This window comes from Peromyscus californicus, unplaced genomic scaffold, assembly GCF_007827085.1.
Source record: "Peromyscus californicus insignis strain IS unplaced genomic scaffold, ASM782708v3 Scaffold_3__1_contigs__length_106647218, whole genome shotgun sequence".
Classification (NCBI taxonomy): Eukaryota; Metazoa; Chordata; class Mammalia; order Rodentia; family Cricetidae; genus Peromyscus; species Peromyscus californicus.
Genome location: NW_026294551.1, coordinates 88,373,334 through 88,387,785, shown reverse-complemented (window position 1 = coordinate 88,387,785; position 14,452 = coordinate 88,373,334). Strand labels below are relative to the sequence as shown.

Sequence of the window (14,452 nt, the reverse complement as noted above, 5' to 3'; positions counted from 1 at the left end):
ACTCACAGAGATCCGCCTGGCTCTGCCTCCCGAGTGCTGGGATTAAAGGCGTGCGCCACCACTGCCCGGCTTAAATTTTTTTTAACAACAAAACAACAGACACACAAATCCAAGCATAAGAGGAAGGTAATTACGGAGCACATGGGCACTAGGGCTGGGGACTTAGCTCAGTGGTGGAGCAAGACCACACAGTGTATGGACAGGCCTAGAAAGCCATGCTCTCCAGTTGCACAGCCGTGTGGCCCCAGAACTGTACCTGCTTGCTGTCCTCACTAGCTTTCTGGCTTCCTTCAGAGGGGGAGTCTTTCCGTTTGGCCTGCAAGAGAAGGACCGCTCAGGTTGGAAAGGCAAGGAGGAGACATCTTCTGAAAACACACAGACTTACACTTTGTTTAGAATTTAGAAAACACTGGAACTGGTGTGCTGGCTCAGGCTTGTAATTCCAGCACAAAGGAGGCTGAAGCAGGAAGATGCTAAGTTTGAGACCAACCTAGGCTATGTAATAAGACCCTGCCTAGCCGGGCGGTGGTGGCGCACGCCTTTAATCCCAGCACTCGGGAGGCAGAGCCAGGTGGATCTCTGTGAGTTCGAGGCCAGCCTGGGCTACCAAGTGAGTTCCAGGAGAGGCATAAAGCTACACAGAGAAACCCTGTCTCGAAAAACCAAAAAAAAAAAAAAAAAAAAAAAAAAAAAAAAAAAGACCCTGCCTCAAAGCAAAAACTAACAAACACCACCAAAAACAAAACACCAAGAAAGTACAAGTCCTGGAAGACTCGTGAAACCAAGAAGGTGCTTTCATGGTACCAAAGCCCCTCCCACACCTGGATCACTCAGGACTGACAGTCTGTGGGGCACTGCACAGGCACCAGGAGTCAAGGAGTTGTTCAAGAAGAAGGCCTGGCCATGGGCTCATGGACTCACCACACTGAACAGGCCCTCAGATGAGGTGGTCAAATTCAAGGGCATCAGGCTGGAGACTAGAACTAAGAACGCTGGTCTCCTGTTTGACCCAAACAGCATCGAGGCTGACACTGCACAGGAGTGTGGGTATTGCCAGGGAGACCCAGCTCTACCTTCTTGAGGGAGGATCGCTCCAGGCATTTTAGTGGCCCTGTGAGGGTTTTGTGACAAATCCAAGAGAAAAGTGGCAAGTTCTGGGTACACAGTGCCAGCAGAGTCCCAGGCACCAAAGCCTGAGTGTGGAGATGCTGCCTCCACAGGCTCTCAACCCAGATGGTCCACACACTCCGGGGAAGGGACCCAGGACAGCTCACTGACACCAGAGTGGCAGGAGCGTCACGGAAGGCACTGGCGATGCACTCTCGAAGTCTGACGGCTGCACCGGGTCCCGAGCCAACACCAGCAGAGCACACCTGTGTACCCAGGACACTCAGATGCTGGCCTGTCGGTCACAAAGAACACTTCCAGAGTCTCAGCGGCCCGTCAGCAGACCCAGGGTCCACCCGACACAAGCGGCCTCGGGAAGACAGTGCAGCGACACCCAAAGGGCACAAGCTAAGCAGAGTGGCTCTGTTCAATCAATTCAGTAATGTTTGTTTTGTTTTGTTTTTTGAGACAGAGTTTCTTTGTGTAGCCTTGGCTGTCCTGAATCTCGCTCTATAGTCCAGTCTGGCCTCGAACTCACAGAGATCCGCCTGCCTCTGACTCACTAGTGCTGGGATTAAAGGTCTATGCCACCTCTGCCCAGGAAACTCAGGAATAATATTTCAATATTATTCAAACAGTTTTAGAACCAAATACTAGTTTTAGTCCATTTTTGAGAAGCCTGTCCCCATATTGGGAGCCCTCTTCAGGATTTACTCTAGTGGCTGACTGGCACGGATAGGAAGTGATTTCTAAGTACGATGAGACCATCCATCCTCATCCTACCCATCAGATACATGATGCCCTTATCCAACACACGGGAGTGTCAAGTAACACAGACGAGGCATGCCACATCAGCTACTGTTTGCTGATGACCTCCCACTGCCTAGGGACCCGACAGCTCAAGGCATCTGCAAAGATGAGGCAAAGAGCACTGGGCACCTGCTAAAGCAAGATCCCGCCAGTCAGCACACCGGGAGCGTGTCCTGCTCCAGCCCACGCAAGAATGGAGCCAGGATTTTTCTAGACTCTTCTAGAAGGAACCTCAACTCCACATGTAGACTGCCTCCAACCACACAACCCAAATGTCATCCTATCTCTGTCCCCAACAGTGTGATTAAGCCAAGCAATGTCCACTTACACTTCCAGGCTGGCTGCTGTAAGCCGAGGTGCTGTTGGAATTGAGATCACGGCAGCTCCAGTCATTCACCATTCCCAGGCTCTCTACCAAGAAGAAAGAGCAGTTGGCACCGAGGGGATAGGTGGAGAGCACAGGCTGGTGTTACAACCACTTCCCCTTTTCTGGATGGCAGGCCGGCCCTCAGAGAGCCACTGAACTTTTTTTTTCTTTTTCTTTTTTTTTTTTTTTTTTACATTTATTTATTATGCATACAGTGTTCTGCCTGCATCCCTGCAGGCCAGAAGAGAGCACCAGATTTCATTACAGATGGCTGTGAACCATCATGCGGTTGCTGGGAATTGAACTCAGAACCTCTGGAAGAACAGCCAGTGCTCTTAACCTCTGAGCCATCTCTCCAGCCCACTTTCTTTTTCTTAAGATTTCTTTTTAGGGGCTGTAGAGGTGGCTTGATGGTTAGGAACATTTGTTGCTCTTGCAGAGGACCTGCGTTCAGTTCCCAGAACTCACATGGTAGCTCACAACCATTTGTAACCCAGTTCCAGGAATGCAACACCTTTTGGCTTTTGTAGGCACCAGGCATGCGTGTGGTCACATAAATACAGGCAAACAAAACATTCACGTACATAAAAACCAACCTATTTTTAAAAGTCTACTTTTAAGTATGTGTATGATGTGTGTCTCTGTGTGGGTACGTGCACAGGAGTCCTTGAGAATGCATTAGATCCCCTGGTGGTGTGGGCCTCCTGAGTGAGCGCTGGGAAAGAACTCAACTTGCATCCCCTGCAAGAGCGGTACATGCTCCTAACCACTGATCCATCTCTCTAGACCCCAAACAGTGCCATTGGGTTCAGTAACTTTAATAGGAAAATCAACATGTCAAGTGTGAACAGAACAGCTGCCATCCCAAATGAGACAGAAAGTGAAGTCTGAATTTGTAACTATTTTATAACCCCCAGAGTCCAAACCCCAGAGCTGGGGACAGCTCTAGAGAATCTATTATGTACCTATGTGACAATTACTGGCTCCGAGGCTCTGGGACAGCTGGCCAAGCCTAACTAAGAGACCTTGGTGTTTCCTCCAGCTACATGGACAGATAAGACTCCACAAAGCCACTGCCACTCAGTCCCACTAGAACAGTAGCTCAGGGCAAGGCGTAGGTGAGCAAGTGAATGACAAACAGACCTGGCTGTCCCTGAGGTAGGTGGGGCCCAGCAGGCCTTGGGGCAAGTGTCCTTCTAAGTTTTAACAGGTCCAGCCTGTCTCAGGTACAAAAGGCAAGGCAGGTCCAGCCATGTGGCATGAGCCCCCACCCCAGCCATCTAAATGGGCATGATGTTACGTGCAGATGTGGCCAGAGCCCAGGTCACTCTTTCCTGGTCCTCAAAGCTGGCTTTGGATGAGCCAAAACTGAGTGAGACTCTGTGGAGCTGCTGAATGAGAAATGTGGCTGAGGTGGCCCCAGGAGGCGGGGGGGTTGTCTACTTACTCTCAACATGTGCAAAGGCACAGAAGGGGCCCCGAGGGCAGTAGCCGGTTTGGCGCATATCGTTGCATTTTGTAGATTTGTAGATCTAGGAAATAAGACAAAACACAGAAGCTTATTGATCTGGGTTTCTGGGAGAAGGACACAGTTGGCTGCTCGGAACACACCAGCCATCACAGACCGCACAGCTGGCTGCTCGGAACACACCAGCCATCACAGACCGCACAGCTGGCTGCTCAGAACACACCAGCCATCACAGACCGCACAGCTGGCTGCTCAGAACACACCAGCCATCACAGACCGCACAGCTGGCTGCTCAGAACACACCAGCCATCACAGACCGCACAGCTGGCTGCTCGGAACACACCAGCCATCACAGACCGTACAGCTGGCTGCTCGGAACACACCGGCCATCACAGACTGTGCGGGCACTTCCAGCTGCAGAACAGATATGCGGTGTCTCCAAAAGTTCACAGAAGGCCTGGTTCTCAGCACTGGAAGATGGTGAAACCTTGACAAGTCAGGGCCTAGTGGGTGGCCCCTAGAACAATGAGGCATGCTCTTGTGGAGGCAGGGCAGGCCCAAAGCTATGGGACCATGTGATCATGGATAGGAACCTCCAAAACTTCGAGCTACACAAACCTTTTCTTTCTAGTGATGGAAAGGTGGCCACCACACAGTTCGCCCCTAGATGCCCTTGGTCCTGAAAACCCTCCTCTGAAGAACGTATCGGTCAGGGCCAAACCTGTCCATCAGACCTCCAGGCCAAGTCACTCTGATACCTGCCATCTCTTGAAGAGGGGTCTAACTCTGGCATACAGCAGACGCTCAAGCAAAGCCTGCTCAATGAATACAAGCATCTACCTTGTGACTAGACTGTTCACCACTTCACTTAGGGTACCACACTCACCATGGGGACCTGACAAAGGACAGGCAAGCCTTGACACCAGGAACTCTACCCCAAGGGCCAACACTTGCCCAGACACCAAAACTGTATCACCCACTAAAGAGGCTCAGGTAAGGGCACGACAACAGCACCCCTGCACTAGCAGACTTCTGTCTGCATGGAGTCCCACTTCCTTCAGGTCCTCCAGCGTAGCCCCAGCTCCCTGCAGACTCAGGGCTCCAAGGACAGTCCTTTTGCTTCCTCATTTTAACTCAAATCTAAATGTGTTCTGCCTGGTGACTGCGTAGTCAAGGTGAACTCACAAGGGCAGGGCCAAACACCTATCGAGAACATGCCACAGGACAGACAGCTCTGATCATCCTGGTGGTGACCTCTGAACCCCTGAAACATCCTCAAGAGAGAGTCTCAGGGCAGGCAGTTCATCTCACATGGCACTCAGGGTGGAGTTGTGGGCCACACGGGACCAGCTGGACATCAACAGGTACTGCCAACAGGGCAGCCAGTACCAGTAGCAAGGGGAAGGAACCCTCTAGTAAGAACGGTCACTCCCTGCTCAGACTCCCTGTTCTGGGAAAGGGAAGTGTCATCCTCACTCCATGGGGGTCATCCCTGCCTCCCTCCCCCAACCCCCTTCCCCAACCCCTCCTAGGCTAATTTAATACATCTCACAGTGTAACGCAACAATGTGCACTGAGTGACGTTTCTGGTCCTACAAGCCCTTCCGGTGATGATCCCACACACAGCAAGCCCCTGTTGAGCTGCCAATCATTCCATCCAGGCCCTGCCCCGTGCCTACCTCAGGATGGAACTGCTGCTCCGTACGGGAATGGCAGTACTGACAGCTGTCCCCACTGTCACACCGTGAGGGCTCGCCCCACTCGTCACCATGCTTCACACTAGGGCAGGGCGTAGACCTAGAGGAGGAAGAGTGAGCCCCGTGTGCTCAGAATCCAGAGGGCAGAGGGCAAGGTGAACTACAGTGACCATGTTCCCACTCAGGGGTGCAAAGGAAAACAGGGTGAACTTGCCATCTGAGTCAGGGCCGCCTGTGTGAAGGGGGTGAGGGACCCACAGCGGGTGTTGGCCCAGGGCTCTGTCTTCTTCAGCAAAGTAGAATCTGAGACTTGATGCCTGCTGTTTGCAGACTCTTAATCAGCTTAAGTGACCCCCACCCCCCACCCTTCCCACACTTTCTGGCGGCTTCACAGTCACTCACTTGGGGTTTATAGTCAGAACTCCCCGCTTGGGACTCTTTTCCCTTTATCCGGTTTCCCATCCTTTTTACAAGAACGTCCACTGGTCCTCTTAAGGCCTGCAGTGGTGACAGACACCACTGATGTGTACTATTCCTGGTTTTCTACTCAGGTCTCCTGACCCTGAATCTATTCAGAAAGCAGTGAAGTCACAAATCCACCATCTCCATTCATCTATAAGAACAGGTGTATCTGGGCACTCAAGGGGACATGGGATTATTACAAAGAGGAGAGGGTAGTAGCCCTCTGCACAGAAAAGGTTCAACAGGCTGAAGGAGGAACCTGTGGGGACTGGGGCCTGGGCCACCAGGAGTGCAGACTGCAAGCCCAAAGGAGAGGCCAGCAACACAGAGAGGGGCAGCTGGAGGCAGAGTAGATGATGCTTTGGAAGATGGGTGACCATCAGCCTGGTGGGACCCCAACCCAGATGCAGTTGAGAATCAAGAGGGCAAGAAGTTCAGCAACCCCTAGAACTCTCAGTCTCCAGATTCAGTGCCCTGCTATCACTTTGGAAGGTGAACTCTATCTCACATCCCACTAAATCCAAAGGTGCAGTGACTGCTGGGTGATGCACAGCCCTTCCTTACATTACAGGGGTGGTACATTGTATAAGGGTGGTGCATTGTTACCAGAAGGGCCAGGAGAAACACTTAAGGGTACTGGACAGGCTGCAGGGGGTATCCCCAGCTGTGTTCCCCAGACAAGGCTGCCAGTGGGAGGATCACGTGAGAACCTGCCTGAGTACAGAGAGAGAGAGGCCCCTGCTCTGCCCTCACTTATCCCTACAACAGCTGTTCAAGCCTTTACTTTGTCTGTAACAAGCCCAGCCCTTTAAGACAGCTTCCTTGCCTATGGGGTGACAGCATTGCTGAGCAGGGACTCCTCAATGGGAGAATTCTCAGAGTGGACATCTCCTCAGAGTGGACATCTCCTCAGAGTGGACATCTCCTCAGAGTGGACATCGCTACAGCAACAGCATGGAAAATGCTCCCCCTCCCCAGCATGGGGTGCAAGAGCCACAGGAAAGAAGTGAAGAAGCCTCATGGCCCTGCGTCTGTCAGATGAACTGAGGCAGCGGGGGTAGCAGCAGTCAGCCCAGTGGTTACAGTAAAGACATATTCTACAGCCAGAGCAGACCCCTGATGGGGAACACCTGGGAGATGGCTCCGGGTCCTCCTGCCTGTGGCCCCTGAACCCACCTGTACTGGAACATCCTGGGGTTCCGACGGCGGTCTCTGCTGTTGTGGTAGTGTGGACAGGCGTAGCCCTGGCGACATAGGCGTGGTGGCTTTGGGCACTGCTCCGTCTTATAGCTGCCCAGTACGAAGTTACTGTCTGTAAAATAGATGCAAGAAAACCTGGCCTTTAGTGCTCACAGTAACATCAGGTATAGCAGCCCAAAGCCCAGACCGTCACACATCCATCACCACCGAGTAGATAAACAAACACAGTTCACCCGTGAGGAAGGACCAGACCTGCTGTACTATGGACTGCAGTAGGAGATGCCAGGCGCAAGGCTATGAGTATGACCAACATTCATTTGACGTACAGAGGAGAGAAACCCAGAGATGAAAGAGCACCAGAAGACAGGGAAGCCCTGCTAACTGGGATAGGATTCCTTTGGGAACTGGCTGGAAATATAGCTCAGTTAGTAGAGGGCTCATCTAGCGTGCACAAGCTTGGCTTAGTCCCTAGCACAATACAGGCATGGTGGGACAGCCTGTAATCCCAGCACTTGAGAGGCATAGACAGGAGCATTAGAAACTCAAGGTTATTCTTGGTTATATGGCAAGTTCAAGGCAAGCCTTAGTGAAATGAAGCCCTATCTCAAAAAGGAAGAGAATTCAAATGACAGTGAAGTGATGATCACACACTGTGTGACCATATTAAAAACCACTGACAGGCCGAGGAGATGGCTTAGTGGTCTTTTTTTTTTTTTTTTGGAGACAGGGTTTCTCCATGTAGTTTTGGTGCCCGTCCTGGATCTCCCTCTGTAGACCAGGCTAGCCTCGAACTCACAGAGATCTGCCTGGCTCTGCCTCCCGAATGCTGGGATTAAAGGTGTGCACCGGCTTAGTGGTCTTAAGTGATTGCTGTCTGAGGACCAGACTTAAGATCCTAGAATTTATGGAAATTCCACACAGGCATGCCAGCCTGCATGTAATTCCATCACTCAGAATGCAGATCCAGTGAGCTGTGGGAACAATTCAAAGACCCTTTATCAATGAATAAAAGGGGAAAGAGTGACAGAGGACACCATATGATGTCAACCTTGGCTTCCATATATACACAAATGCACATTCACTTGTCCACAAACACATATTCACAGCCATGCACACACCTACCCCACACCAACAACAGAAACAGCTTTTTTTTTTTTGAGACAGGGTTTCTCTGCATAACTGTGGAGCCTTTCCTAGAACTCACTCTGTAACCCAGGCTGGCCTCGAACTCACAGAGACCAGGCTAGCCTCGAACTCACAGAGATCTGCCTGGCTCTGCCTCCCGAGTGCTAGGATTAAAGGCATGCGCCACCACCGCCCCGCCAGAAACAGCTTTTTTGAGACTATGTTTGTCCTCGGCTCGCTGACCTACTCCCATTCTCAGGGATGTCTTCTCTTTCTTGAACTATTTCTAGTCCCGTAAGAAAAAGTCAACTTACTGAAATGTAACCCCAAGCTCCACAGACTTGGGTGGTGACTCGCCAGGGTAGGTCTACCCAGTGCACCAGAGGTCTGGCTTTACTGTGGATGCTGTCAATAAGGCTGGGATGCACAGGAACATAGGCCTGGATTTTCTTCTCAGTTTGCAGTGACTAAAAATACTTTTAGGCCAGTGAGATGGCTCAGCATGTAACAGCACTTACTGCATAAACCTGGCAACCTGAATTCAATCTCTGGAACCCACAGTGGACGGAGAGAATTGATCCCCAAAAGTTGTCCTGTGACCTCTACCTAAGCACCATAGCATTTGAATGCCCACTCCCACCTCTGATGACGATGATGATGATGATGATGATGATGATGATGATGATGGGAGAGGAGAAGAAATTCTTACTTTCAAAAATGCTTAACATTTTTGTTTTTTTTTTCTTTTAAAAAGAGGTTACGCGTAATCTAGGCTGGCTTCAAATTCAACCTCCTGTGTCTGCCTCCCCAGTGCTGGGATCAGAGGTGTTAGCCCCCATGCTCTGCTCAGATTGTGCTGGAGAGTAAACCTTGGATCTTTTGTTAGGGAAGTGCTGGGGACCGAACCTAGGACCTAGAGCCCAGGCAAGTGATCTAATACTGAGTTACACAAACCCAACCCTTTTTTACTTTCAATTTTGAGACAGGGTCCTATTACTTGCCCAAGCTGGCTCTGTAGCTCAAGAAGGCCTAGATTTTGCAATCTTGCTCAGACTGACTCCCAAATGGTAAGAATACAGGTATATACCAACCACGCCCCGCTCAGTATCTATGTTAACTCTATGAAACACTCTTGCTATGTAGCCTAGGCGGGGTCTGAGTTCATGATCATCCTTCATCCACCTCCCCGAGTGCTGGAATCACAAAGTGTGCATCATCAACATTCAGCTTAAAAATGATTCACTTTATGCTGGGCGGTGGTGGCACACGCCTTTAATCCCAGCACTTGAGAGACAGAGGCAGTTGGATCTTTGAGTTCGAGGCCAGCCTGGTCTACAGAGTGAGTTCCAGGACAGCAAGGGCTACTCAAAGAAACCCTGTCTCAAAACAAACAAACAAACAAACACAAAACAAGGCTGGGAAGCAGTGGCACACGCCTTTAATCCCAGCACTGGAGAGGCAGAGGCAGAGGCAGGTGGATCTCTGTGAGTTCAAGGTCAGCCTAAGCTACATTAGTGAGACCCTATCTCAAAACAAAAAACAAAAACAAAAACAAAACCCTTAGCAAACAGACACACGAGTAAAGATTCCCTGAAAATCACCTCCTTTCTTTCCAAATCTACCCTACAGAGACGTGGGGGTTCTCACCTCCCACCTGTGGCACTGGACCAGCTGCCTGCCTGGAGGAGGAGAACAGATCCTGCCAACAGAGAAGCTGCTGAACAAGGGTGATAAAAACACGCAAAGCCAGACATGAAGCTGCTGCCACACCATCCTCTAGCTGACTGTCACACCTCTAGCTGTCTGTGACTTTGGGACAGGCCACTGCAAGTCTCCCTCTGCAACAGAGACTGGGCAAGCAGTGCCCCCTCTCCTCTCCCAACACCTGCAATGTGATAATAGGCCAGAGCTTGTCAGCACTGAGCCCGCTGGGACAATGAAGAGGACAGTGGGAGTCTCAGTGGTGCCAGCCAGCACAGTAGGGGGACCACAGCAAGAGGCGGACACGGAGTCAGAAACAGCTCCACAGTCATGCTGTTAATTTATCCAGCCTCTGGCCCCTAGCTGCAGACGAATTTCTAAACAGTCTTATAAAATAAGAAACACAGAGCCAAATACAGGGGTGAAAGCCATGGAGATCAGAGAAATAAGAATAGCCACCAACTAACCTTAGCCCACCACACCGCTGTTGCTTCCCAAGAGAACCGAACCAGCACTTCCTGTCTAACCTGTGCCTTTACTGCCTACCACCACCTGACTTTGTTTATAGCTAGCTGTGTCCTCTGATCTCCAGGCAAACTTTTATTTATTGACGTACAAATAAAATATCACCACACCTAGCTCTGTTCATTTTATCCAATGAGAGAAGAGGACTGCAGGAATACAACCCACAGCTGGACTATCTACGATGTGAACATACTACTTACAACCTAGAGAGCCCTGAGCAGAGCAAGTTGGAGGAGGTGCATCAAGACTTACTGCACTGCTAAAAACTTCATAGACTGGACATACCCCCAACACAGATATAGATAATTAAGAAAATAATAAAAACAAATCTTAAAAAAAAAAGCCAGGTATGGTGATGGAGGTCTTTGATCTCAACACCCTGGAGGCAGAAGCAGGTGGATCTTTATGAGTTTGAAGCCAGCCAGGACTACAGAGCAAGTTAAGACAGTCAAGGTACACAGAGAATCCCTGTCTCAAAAAAACAAAATCAAACCAAACCGAACAACAAAAACAGAAAAACCTTCACAGTCCATGGGTAACACACAGGACTACCCTTGAATATGGAATTTCCTGTCTGTGTGTGCACATGTCCTTGAATGCACATGTGGGGGCCGGAGGTTGACATCAAGTGTCTTCCTTTGGCATTCTCATCTTTTTATTTTTAAACATTTATTATTTTATGTATAAGAGTGTCTGTCTGCATGAATGTCTGTACACCATGTGTGTGCCTGGTGCCCATGAAGGCCAGAAGAGGGCATCAGATCCCCGGGAACTGGAGTTACAGACTGTTGCCATGTGGATGCTAGGAAACATACTCTGGTCCTCTGGAAGAGCAGCCATGCCGTCAACTGCTGAGTCACCTCTCCAGCCCCTTTCCCCTTATTATTTGGAACCCAGAGCTTACCAACTAGCTGAACTGACTGGAGAACAAGCCTTCAGGGTCCTCCTGTCTCCAGCTCCCTACTGCTTGGATTACAGGCCTGCACTGTGACATTCGGGTTTTCTCAGGAATGCTGGGCATCCAGTCTCAGACCCCAATGCTTATACAGCAAGCACTTTATTCCCCAAGCCATCTACCAAACCCCTAAAATGGTGATTTTTATGCAGATTTTACCACAAAACAAGACTTTTACTCTTCACAACTATCATTCATGGGGCCTGCAGGGAATATGGGTTTCATAGCCACAAGGGACAAGTCCAAGGACAGACAAACATCTGATTTAAGCTCCAGCTCCACAGAAACCCAGGTTTAGGCAGGTGGATCCGACTTTAATGGTGTAGGTGGTAGCAGACACCAGCTGGCAATGTGCTGGAACAGGCTGCCTGAAGTTGCTGTGGGCCCTGACACTTCCCTCAACCCCACAGCCAACCAACACCACCCACCAAGACGACAGGCTACTGGTCAGTACATTCTGGGACCAGATGGCTGGGTTCAATTCCCATTTGGCCATCTGTTTCCTAAATGGCTAACGGTTAGCAGTGGACAGAGGAACCTTGGTTTTTCCATCTGACCCTCCTGTAGGCTATGTTAAGAACTCATGAACAGAGCAGGTACCAAGTGAAAGGTCACGGCTCTCCCTGGAGGTACTGCAGTAAGCCTGGGCTTACCTTGCCACCGAGGATCCTCCCCCAGGATCTTCTCGATCATGGCCTGGCTGGCCAAGACCCCAGGCTGCAGATCAGGTACAGCATCCCCACTGCTGAGCTGGCCGTTCTGCAGGGCTTCCTGAGCCTGAAGCTCCCTGCAACCAAAAGCACAGCACAGCAGTTATGGCCTCAGAGTCCCTGAAGGTGGGGAAGCCAGCAGAACCCATGGCTCCAGAGCCACCCGATCTGTCCCTTCACTGGCACTACCTGGAGGTTTAGGGCCAAACTACCGTAGTGGCATCAAGCACAGCAGCCTTGTCTTGGGACACCAGTTCCATCTCAAATTGCAATTTTAGAGCTGGTTCGTTTACGAAGGATCTGCCCCACTCCCACCCCTATTTTAGACAGGGTCGATGTAATCCTGGCTCTACTGGAACTTGCTATGTAGAACAGGCTGTCCTGAAACTTAGAGGTCCGCCTGCCTCTGCCTCCTGAGTGCTGAGATTAAATGCATGCACCACCAACCCTGGCCTTTTTTTTTTTTTTAGGAGGAGGAGGAGAGGGGCTCACTCTACTGTAGCTCAGAATGTCCCGGTATTTACTAAGTCACCCTATATTGCAGATAGGGCTTGAACTCGTGGCAGCCTGAGCCTGACTTGGCCTCCCAAATGTTAGGGTATTAAAGGTGTAGGCTCAGAAAGGATCTACTTTCCACAGCAGCTGGGCACACATGATGTTCATTTGTCTAGACAGAAAGCATTACACCTCTGTCCCTATCTGTGTCTCACAATACACAAGGAAACAGAGAACAGATGAGGGGAGGCCAGGGATGGACCTCAGTTGGTACAGTGCTTGCACAGCATGTGAAACCCTGGTTTGATCCTTAGACACCATAAACAGGTACGGTGGCAAACTCTGTAATCTTTTTTTTTTTTTTTTTTTTTTTTGGTTTTTCGAGACAGGGTTTCTCTGTGTAGCTTTGCGCCTTTCCTGGAACTCGCTTTGGAGACCAGGCTGGCCTCGAACTCACAGAGATCCGCCTGGCTCTGCCTCCCGAGTGCTGGGATTAAAGGCGTGCGCCACCACCGCCCGGCTCAAACTCTGTAATCTTAGCACCCAAAGAGTGTCAGGAGGCCAGGCCGAGGCCAGTGTGGTATACACAGGAGATCCTGTACCCAAACAGTAACTAAATAAAACTGGGACTCGGAAACAGATGCTCTGAAACAAAGACCCCAGAAGCAGCAAGGGAGGAAGCCGGTCCTTAGGTAAGCACCCTACTCACCTGATGTCACACACAGGCGGCCGCAGGTCCAGGGGCCCGTGTGCAAAGGCACAGTGCAGACCATTCTTCACGCAGTGGCCCCGTGCATCTGTCTCATGGATACATGTGCCTGTCTTGTAGTAGCGCAGGTGGTACTTGCGCTCAGTGTCCCCAGTTGTTCGATGCAGGTAGGGACATCTGGGAAGCAGAGGGGTGAACACACAGACTAGTTCTTGTAGACTCGGAGCTGACCCTGCGCTCCCCCTGCCTCCCACTGGCAGAAGCTGCTTCTACACTGATGCACACCGAGGGCTGCTCTGACAGAAGGATGACATTACTGAATGAGTACCTGGCCCCACCACCTTTCCATATTTTACACCATGCACTGCTACTGGTGCTCGTCAGTTTTCTGTCAACTGGAAACAAGCCAGGGTCATCTGAGACCAGGGAACCTCAACTGAGAAAAATGCCTCCATCAGACCGACCTGTAGGCCAATCTGGGAGGCATTTTCTTGACTGATAATTGATGTGGGCAGTTCCAACCCTGGGCAGGTGATCCTGGATTGTGTAAAAAAGCAAACTGAGCAAGGTGGTAGTGGCGCCTTTAATCCCGGCACTGGGGAGGCAAAGCAGCACATCTCTGTGAGTTCGAGGCTAGCCTGATCTACAGAACACCGTGCCAGGACAGTCAGGGCTACAGAGGGAAACCCTGTCTCAAAAAAAACCAAACAAAAAACACAAAGGGGAAAAAAAAACCGCGAAGTGTTGCCGGGCGGTGGTGGTGCACGCCCTTAATCCCAGCACGCGGGAGGCAGAGCCAGGCGGATCTCTATGAGTTCGAGGTCAGCCTGGACTACCAAGTGTGTTCCAGGAAAGGCGCAAAGCTACACAGAGAAGAAACCCTGTCTTGAAAAAACCAAAAAAAAAAAAAAAAAACCGCGAAGTGAGCAAGCCAAGTGAGAAAGCAGTAAGAAAGACTGTAAGTAGAGTTCCCAAGGTGTCTGCTTCAGTTTTTGCCTCAAGTTCCCTCAGTGATGTGAAGTGTGAGCCAATTAAACCGTTTCCTCCCCCAAATTGCTTTGGGTCAGAATGTTTTATCACAGAAAGAGAAAAGCAAACTAAGACATTGTCCTTATTATCAT

At 50.4% G+C, this 14,452-nt stretch overlaps 1 protein-coding gene across 4 annotated transcripts in view; it reads right to left on the bottom strand.

The window, feature by feature from the left end:
- Unkl (unk like zinc finger) overlaps positions 1-14,452 on the bottom strand; it is a 44,211-nt gene that overhangs the window by 19,110 nt on the left and 10,649 nt on the right. For all 4 annotated transcript variants that reach the window (XM_052758706.1, XM_052758707.1, XM_052758709.1 and 1 more), the window contains exons 3-9: positions 13,332-13,508; positions 12,071-12,204; positions 7,088-7,223; positions 5,432-5,549; positions 3,732-3,816; positions 2,246-2,328; positions 257-316 (exon numbers count right to left, since the gene is read on the bottom strand). In XM_052758706.1, the coding sequence (XP_052614666.1) occupies positions 257-316; positions 2,246-2,328; positions 3,732-3,816; positions 5,432-5,549; positions 7,088-7,223; positions 12,071-12,204; positions 13,332-13,508 (793 nt within the window). The remainder of the gene's footprint in view (positions 1-256; positions 317-2,245; positions 2,329-3,731; positions 3,817-5,431; positions 5,550-7,087; positions 7,224-12,070; positions 12,205-13,331; positions 13,509-14,452) is intronic.